At 41.0% G+C, this 8,871-nt stretch overlaps 1 protein-coding gene across 1 annotated transcript in view; it reads right to left on the bottom strand.

Annotated features, from left to right (window-relative positions):
• Nucleotides 1-8,644, bottom strand: part of SCUBE1 (signal peptide, CUB domain and EGF like domain containing 1) — a 194,651-nt gene extending 186,007 nt beyond the window's left edge. Inside the window, exons 1-2 of the mRNA XM_014309410.2 lie at nucleotides 8,555-8,644; nucleotides 7,791-8,007 (exon numbers count right to left, since the gene is read on the bottom strand). Coding sequence (XP_014164885.1) covers nucleotides 7,791-8,007; nucleotides 8,555-8,644 — 307 coding nt within the window. The remainder of the gene's footprint in view (nucleotides 1-7,790; nucleotides 8,008-8,554) is intronic.
• Nucleotides 8,645-8,871: the final 227 nt, after the last annotated feature.

Here is an 8,871-nt window from a genome sequence, read left to right as displayed (position 1 = left end):
GCACATTTCCCCTACAGATCCCTGCCATACATCCTCCACCTCAGGACTGCCTGAGGTTGGCCAAACCTGGCCTGCATTTAAGGCTCACAGCTATCCTGGGCTAGAACAGCCTGGGACTGGTACCATGGGTGCAGAGGCTGTACCCACCATCCTGGGGTATCCACCATCAGGTATCCACCATCCATCATTCCCATTACTCCACAGTGTCCTGCCAGCATGGATGCTAATGAACAGAGTGGATGCTACCTGGCTCAAATGCAGAGGAGACAGAAGCAGCATTAGTGCAGCTTTTTCGGGCAAGGGAGCAGCAGGAGGTCACATTCCCTAACTCCTCCTCTGCCATCATCCCAGCAGAGGCTCCCTGGTCATGTCTTACATCAGCCTCCAAACAAAGAATGTGTATTTCAGCAGGTCAGTGAAGACACACATGGAGACAGTGCCCATAACCAAAGGGGAGCTAACAAATGATGGCAATCAGCCACTGAGAGAAGTGCCATGGCTCTGCAGGGGGTGGCAACAGCAAGGAATGTGCTGAGGAAGAGGTGAGCTCTGAGCTGCTGATGGGGGCCAGGAAAAAGGTGGAGAAAAAGCACAAAAAGAGAGCTGGTAGGAGCTGTTTTGACTTACAGACAAAACCCAAGGGAAAGGACCAGTATGGGGCACTTAGAGCTGCTAGCTCTCTTGGCCCAGTGGTCTTGCTGTGGGACACTGGCTGTCAGAAAAACACTGCTGTAACTGCAGCAAGCCACTGAGAGGACAGGGGAAGGAAAGCTAAATGAAATAATTGAAAATACATGAGAAAAGAACAAAAGAGAAGCAGGGTTTGCAGTAAGGAAATGATAAGGCTAAAAGACTGCTGAGTAACAGAGTACACAAGACAACATAATGAAGACTTCAAGGAAAGGGGACTGCACCAGAAGTAAAGGTGATGGGTGGGAAAACAAGGAAAACTGGGTAGTATCTGGCAGATGTAAAATGAATGAAGACAAAAGAAGGACAGACCTATTGAGCTTAGTACACTCTATTTATGCTCCTTCATTTCATTATCATTTTCCTGGCAGTTAATTTACATTGTGTATCTGGGTGGAAAGAAGTTCCCTCTAAACACCAAGTTTGTATCACCCCAGGAGGCCACCCTGGGCTCTGCATCTTAGCAACTGCTGGGCCTGATGAAATTTTATAAGTTCCCAGAGTACCCATAGACCATCCAGCAGACAGGGGGCTTATCGACTATTTAGAGATGTGACCTTGGAAAAAAACCCTCCTTTTTTCCAAATTGAGAATTACATGTAATGCTGTTGAAGAATGAGGCCCATATTTCATATGGGATGGCATGTGTTTATGCAAAATATAGTGATATTTGTATCCAAGAAGCATTATGGAGAGAAAAAAAAGTTGGAGTGAATGTTCTTCTTCTGAGTCAAAATGGAAGATTTCCAAAGTGGACCACCGGGGGAGCTGTTCACTGAAGCAGCATTACGGGCTGTCAAAAAGCAGCTCTGAGAGGTAGGACAGGGTAGGGAAGAAAAGGGAGAGGAGAAAACAATAGGGTTAGTGACACATGGGGACTGATGGCCCTGGGAGCAGTTAAACAGGGCATGTCAGCCCAGCTAAGGGATATTCTGGTTTTAGCAGATGAACTACTGAACAAAGTTGGGAAACTAAAGCAATTTGAATAAATAAATAAATAAAATCAAGGCTCAACTCGGACCAAAACAAAAGCCCTATTCACTGAAGAGAAAGAAGCAGGAAGGAGGAAAAAGAAAAAAGTTATCATAAGCTGTTAATTCACTTAGGATGTAATAAAATTCTGATTTAATACACAATGTTCTCAGGAGTATTTTCTTACTTGCAGCTATTTCTCCACTTCTCCATCCCCCAAGAAAATTCATCCCCTGATGCAAGTTAGAAAACTCACAAGTCAAAATTGAGTATTAGTAGTACCAGACCATTGAAGCAAAAAAAGAGAAAGAAAAAAGCAGAGATATAGAAGGCTTCAGAATTCAGTTCTGTGAACACTTTTATCAGCCTAAACCAAATAAAATGTTTCAATCTACTCAATAAGTGAAAATAAAAAAGCAGTTACCAGCTCAAATCAAAGAAGCTAGTTTACATTCTCTCTCCTTCATTTTTTGAAAACAGCTTCATTGTGAAAGCTGCTTTCAGTGAAATCAGCACAGAGGATCATCCAGAGTAAAGCCATAATCTGTGTGAATCAAACTAGGAAGGAAGATTTGATCCTGGAATAGAAATCCCCATAAAATTTGGAGGTGGTAGAGTGTGCTGCTCTGTGCTCAGATGGGCTGCTGCAAGCCAACCTCACAAATCCAGCAGCACAGGCTTGGAGCACCAGGTGTCATCTGGAGCACGGCCTTAGGGGAGGGTGACATGAACTTCAGCACAAGACATGAGCACCATCTATCAAGGCATTGTAACCCCAGAAAGAACAGCAGCTTCAGCACCTAATATCCCCTGCAGATCTCATTCAGGGAGACCAAGGGAGTCCTTGAAAGTGTTATTCACCTTCTACTGTAATCAGAAGAATCATCAATCAGGAAGAAGCAGGAAGAAGTCACTTAAGCTGCCTTGTTCAGTGGCATCACTGTTATTCTGCAGAGACAGACAGAACAAGTCTAAGTTCACTAGAGCTGTGCAAGCATCAAGACGCCCAAGTTTCAGAAACCAAAGGACCCCCAGCAGTGTTCCAGCTCTCCCAGGATATCATTGATGAAGATGACTCACTTAAGAAAGAACTGCTGAGAGTGGATTGATGGGACACCAAGGAGCTCTTAAAAGAAATGGGATCATTGTTCCACTTAAAGGACATCCAGAAGTGCCTTACTTACTTTATCCCTGCAGACAAAAGGAGGCTCTTGTATGAGATACTGGACTGGGAGCTGGGAAATGAGAAGTCTGGAAAGTCCTGTGTTTCCAAATCAATTGATTCAGAGCAGCCCTGTCACAATATTTGGATTCACTTTTGAAGAGCATGAGAAGAACACAACAGGTATTTCAAAGGCCATAATAAAATGAAAACCCAATGAGTGAAACCACGAATGAGCTTCTTAAGAAAATGAAAGACAAAACAGGTCAACAAGATTAAAATTATAAGAGGAGTTTTAAGTCAAGCCTGGAGAGTCAATCACTATTATTTAAATGAAAGTGATGAGATGTTTTTCCAATTGCTAAGATTTGTTTAAAATCCATTAAAAACAGATCTAACAAACAGTTGCGAGTAGAAACTTGGCTTCACATCCACAAAACTACTGAAGATGATAATGACTGTTCAGAAGGGACAATTGGTCTGTGTTCCCAATGGACATATGCAGAGGCTGGATATACCTGTGACTGAGGCAGGAATGGTTTATTTTGAGATTGTGCCATGGTTAAACCCAGCAAGGTCCTGCCACTGGGGCAATCAAGAATAAAGGCCATCATTGCAGATTATCACCATCACCTGCCTATTTACCTAGAATGATTATTTACATTAAGAAAAAGACTACAAATACATCAACACGTGACCCACTTAAATCTCTAGAACTGCACAATCCCACTCACCTAGCAGTCAAGCAGAACTGCTGCTGCTATAGCACAAAATTCCAAAGTGAGTAGAAATCTGAAAATGACCCTCCCAGGGCAGAGTCTACCAGGACACTTTGCCATGGTATGCGTATGTTGCCTTCAGCAAGAAATCCATCAACAACATGATGAAGCTTCACAGGACAATTGAAAAAAAAAAAAAGCAAAAAAGTCCAGCTGAAAATTGTGAACACTTCTGCACAAAAAGTTCAAGAAACATTGTAACAACTGTATGAGATAAATTATTAAAAGAACTGAAGCAGAAGTCTGGAAATACCATGAAAAACAGTAGGAAAAAATGTTCCAAGAGGAAAATCTCAGTCAATATGGGAAACCACTGAGTAGAGTTTAACAATTCAGAAGTAACAGGGCTCAATAAACATGTCTTAAGGGTCCTACATGTAAAGTATAATCCAAAAGGAAAAAACCAACAGCCAGAGCAACTCACTGAAATTACAGTCCCACTGAGAATAAAAAGTGGGCTAAGAAAAAAAAATCAACCTATAAAATAAACTTAACACTAACTGGATATAAAACGGGCATAGGTAAACATCAACCAACAACTATACAGAGTATTTTAACCATTAATGGCATGAGAGTTTGGAGTAGTCAGAGCAGTAGTATGGGGTAAAAACCCCAAACAGCTGGATGTGAGAGCTAAACCCCTTCCTACCCAGTTCAGTGACAGAATATCCTACAACTGCAAACACACAACATTGCATTGGAGATGAGGAATGCTCTGTCAAGGCATAAGGAATCCCAGGACCTGGAATCCTTTTGAACTTTCTGGAATTTCCATTCCTTCAACACAATTTTGTTGAGATATCAACCTGTGAGGAAGCCAAAATTCAGTGTTGAGAAGGTAAGAACAAAGTCCTATGGATCATGAAAGATCATGCCTGCAGCTGAATTCAGCCCACTGCATTTCAGATCCTGACTAAAATCACAATGGAGAAGACTTCTCAGGTAATAGTAGGTGTGCCAGGGCAAGTAAATTCATTAATTGTGAATAAATGGATTCTGTATATTGACTAGAAATAGAGAATTATTTTTTAATATTACCTGGGTTGGACACATTATTCTGTCCTATGAAAATGCCAGCTAGAGAATTTGTGTTCAAGGGATATTGATCCATTACATGATATGAGAAAATATCATGGCAATGCTGACCATGAGGATTTACAAAGCATAACAGATACCTTAAAGAAAGAAAAAAGGTCAACTGAAATCTACAGAGTGAAGCAGAAGACAGGATACAAGAAGAATTATGAACTCTTCTGTCTGGAGAAACAACTGTGCTCTGTGGAAAGAAACAGGTCAAGTGGTTCAGGCAAGAAAGCTAGCCAGAAAAAAAAAAGAAGAAAAAGATCTGTGAACTGAAAAGTCATCCTTAATCTTCACAAACTCTGGAGAAACCCAAGTCAAAAGACATTTTGAGAGAAAATCAAAGTTCAGAAAGAAATTCCCTACTGATGAAACTTAACAGACTGTCAGGAAAATGTTTCATTTTCATGTAATTGCTTCTAGAGTTCTCCACATGTCCTTAAAGGAATATTTGTGTCATATATATTTCTCCCCACCCTTCAGCTCACAGCAGCAAACCCTGAGCAAAGTGGCTGCACTCCACATTTACTGCATCGATCTAAGGATCCCATTGTTTTGAACAACTATAAATAAATACACAAGAGTACACAAATATATATTGATATACTGGACACGTTTGTACAAATACGTGCTCCTCAGAATCATCCAAAAAATGTTACTTTCCACACTCTACCCCTTACTCTAGAATGGATTTTCAGTGAAAAAAAGCAATATTTAAGACTACCATTTAGAATAAACAAACACGCACCTTTCTAAATTAATTGCAATGCCTCAATACAACCTAAACTGGCAGCTCACTAAAATTTATCAGAATGAATTTGACAGCATGTCTTTAAGCTCATTGTGCTGTATGAATGGCAATTCTACTCATTGAGTAAAATCTGGTTGTATGAGAGAGCCTGGGCTATAAGTGAGTTAGTTATGATATACTCAATGTTCTTCACACATGAAGCAACACTGGAAAATTGCTACAAACTTAGTTAAAGAGGCTCATTATCTGTACAAAAATCTTTTTCTCACAGGTAACTAGTTTCACTGATCAAAAGGCTTATTTTGAAAAGCCCAGTTATAAAGACTAGGCTTTAAAATCAAGACAAGAATTATTTAATGACCCAGTTTTAGTTTTAGCACAACAAAAAGAATCCAGTGGGTTTCATCTTTGTTAATAGTCACTTTTATCTTATAACGTCTAACAGCTGATCACTGAGGTTGTCTTGTGACAAAATACTAAATACCAATCAATTAAGCTAGTCTGTTTATTTCCATAGGTTTTGAATACTTAACCTCAAGATGCAAAATAACCCACTCTCCATGTACAGTAGGCCTGAGGCAGATCTTAGACCTGCCACTGACCCTTTCTGAAGCTTTCTGCTTTTACCAAAATTTGGTATTAATTACCAATTTAAGACATGGAACCAATGCAAAATCTTCAGAAGCATTGACATAATATTGTAGGAAAAAATGTTATATATCATGCACAGTAACACCTGGTTTAGACAGCTTACATTACCTGACTAATGCTGAACATCCATGCAGTTTTGCAGTCTGTCCCAGTTTACTTAGGCTTTACTCCCAGGCTTATCAGACACTAAATTCTATTAGATATGAGTTTGATATCAGACACAGATGTTCCATTATTCTGTACATCGTTAAAAGGATCACTCTTGCTTTTTACTACTTACTGAGTTTGGGATTTTTGGGGTTTTTTTAACTGAACCAAGGCAAGTCAGGCAGAGATATATGTGTATTAGACAAGCATGAATATAAGCCACATCTGCCACTAAACAGAGCTCAACAACTAAATATGAATAATTAAAGCATAAAGAAACTTTTAATGTAGAAAACCAATACAAGAAGTACCAATGCTGGGAATGCTGTAACCTCCACAGCTACGGCCTTGATTACATTATCTGATTTCAGTAGCTCTATCCCTGGAAGAGATGAGTAGAGAAAGAACTGGTGCTGAATGATTATCCTGCAAGCAAGAAAGAAAAAGCAGCTTCCAGAGGAACAGCAGCTCAAAGATGCTAGAGCACCGAAAGGTGGACAATCAGAATTTGTCAATTTAAACCCACGACAGAAAAGTATGACAAGCACAGAAATGCTTTTGGAAGGCACTTGAACAAACATTTTGGAGGTCCATGGAGAATAATATATGACTTCAAATTTTTGTAGACCAAATTAATTCCTAGGTCTTCAATCTTTTTAATGGACTGGTTATAGATGTTTTTTAAAAAGCTGCATTCTGCTATAGAATGAGAGAGACTTGGAAGGAAAATATTATACCTACTAAGTATCTACAAGTGGGAAAAAGTAACAACCTTGCATCTTTTATTTGTAAGGCATTCTACTGTGATTACATTTGTTCTTTTCACCAGAGAATCTCTCCACTGAGATCCAATAGACAAGATGAAGCGCATAAAATCCAAAATATGAGTGTACATAGAGCCTAATAAAACCTGCTAGGCCTTTTTCAATTACAAGACTGATGTGAGGACATAGGGAAGTAAAGTAAGTTTTTTCAAGTCTGTTGTAAGTGCAATAATCTGAAATGCTTCCTTTTAAAATATGTTCCAAGGACTAGAACTATATAATCATGAAACATGTAGAGTGTCAAAGAGAATCAAACTCCAGCGTCCTGTCTGAGTAGGTACAGAAAAATACCTTCTGTAACTTATCTGGAGAAAACAATGGCGAGTCCTTTCCATCCGCTCTATGCTGCAGAGCTGGCCAGGGGCCCGGCCCGGCCCGGCCCATCCCATCCCCAGCCCGTACTCATGTATTTGGCAGAGCGCTTCCAGCTCCAGGGGCAGCGGGCCCACCACTGCCCAGGAGGAACTGGTGCTACCAGAGAATGCCATCCCCTCACACTCCCTTTTCAATTTTATTCTTAAGAGCAGGCTGGCAGGCACAACGTTTGCAGTGCCAGACAATTAGCAAAAGCAGCAGGGGGATGCTTGCCAATAAACACCCAGATTTGAGGTTAAGCAGCTGTAAATCTGCATTAATCGTTTCAGGAATTCAGCTATTTACAAAAGCTTTCAAAGAGCAAACAAATAGAAGAAGGGAGGGGAGAAGAGACAGGAGAGGAGCCGATCTGTCCTTACCTTCACACTGCTTCCCTTCCCCTTTGTAGCCAGGCTTGCAGATGCATTTGTAGGATTTTGGTGTGTTTTGACAAATTGCATCGATGTGACAGTCATCCGTAGCTTCTGCACACTCGTCAACATCTGGAAGCACAGAAGGAACCCCAAGGGGACAGATAAGAAGGGAGACCAAAGCCACAAAACACCAAGGATAGATACTCCCCTTGAAGCTGTTTGCCTGCCTGCCTTCCCAGTGTCATGCTGGAAATGAGAACATAGGATAAATAACTAAACTAGACAACGTGATATTCTCCTCAAGTCACTTATAAGCACTGCTCCATGGAGCTGGAGGGACCCGGTCTCACATTTCTGCACTATGAATAAAATACTTAGACACTAGAAATTAGCTTCTGCTGTTTAAGTCTGGTACTGGAGACCCACATCTTAGTAAAACAAGAGAATGCTTAAATTACATATAAGAGGAGAAAAAAAAAAAACTTGCATGTTCTAGCACAGAGATTTTCTTAATTTATAAAGATAGACCCTAGTTTAAATAAACTATGCTGGTGGGGGAATGGGAAAAAGAAATATTTGAACAGCAAAACCACATTAATACTTTTTACTGAGAAGTAAAAAAATAAATAAATGGAAGACCATATGAAACTCGGTAAGGTAGAGTGAAGGAAAGCAACCTGCAATAACATCATCTACTTGGACTAACACTCATTTAGGGGAAAAAAAAGTGCCAGCAGCCGTCCTGGCCCCTGCTCGGGTGGGTGCCTTACTGGATATGCCCGACTCTGAAAGGGGGGACCCAGACCACTTTTCTTGTTTTCAGAGCAGGAAGCCTTTACAAACATTTTAGTGACGGGCATTCGTTCTCTCCAGACTTAAAGAGGATGGGGAGGGAGGAGGATGAGACAGAGTCGAGATCTGGTAGTCGTGGGAATGTTAATGAAGTGAGCATGGGGGAAAAAAACCCTCTGACCTATTCAGGGATGGGGTGTGCCACCGCGGCCGGGCCGGGCCGGGCCGTGAGTCCCGCACCTTCCAGGGGGGTCCTCCTTGCCTCACGCCACAGCCACATCTGGGGCTCCCGGGA

The sequence above is a fragment of the Geospiza fortis genome, unplaced genomic scaffold (assembly GCF_000277835.1).
Source record: "Geospiza fortis unplaced genomic scaffold, GeoFor_1.0 scaffold164, whole genome shotgun sequence".
NCBI classification, from domain to species: domain Eukaryota; kingdom Metazoa; phylum Chordata; class Aves; order Passeriformes; family Thraupidae; genus Geospiza; species Geospiza fortis.
Note: the sequence above shows the minus strand (reverse complement) of the source record. Positions and strands in the feature narration are given on the sequence as shown.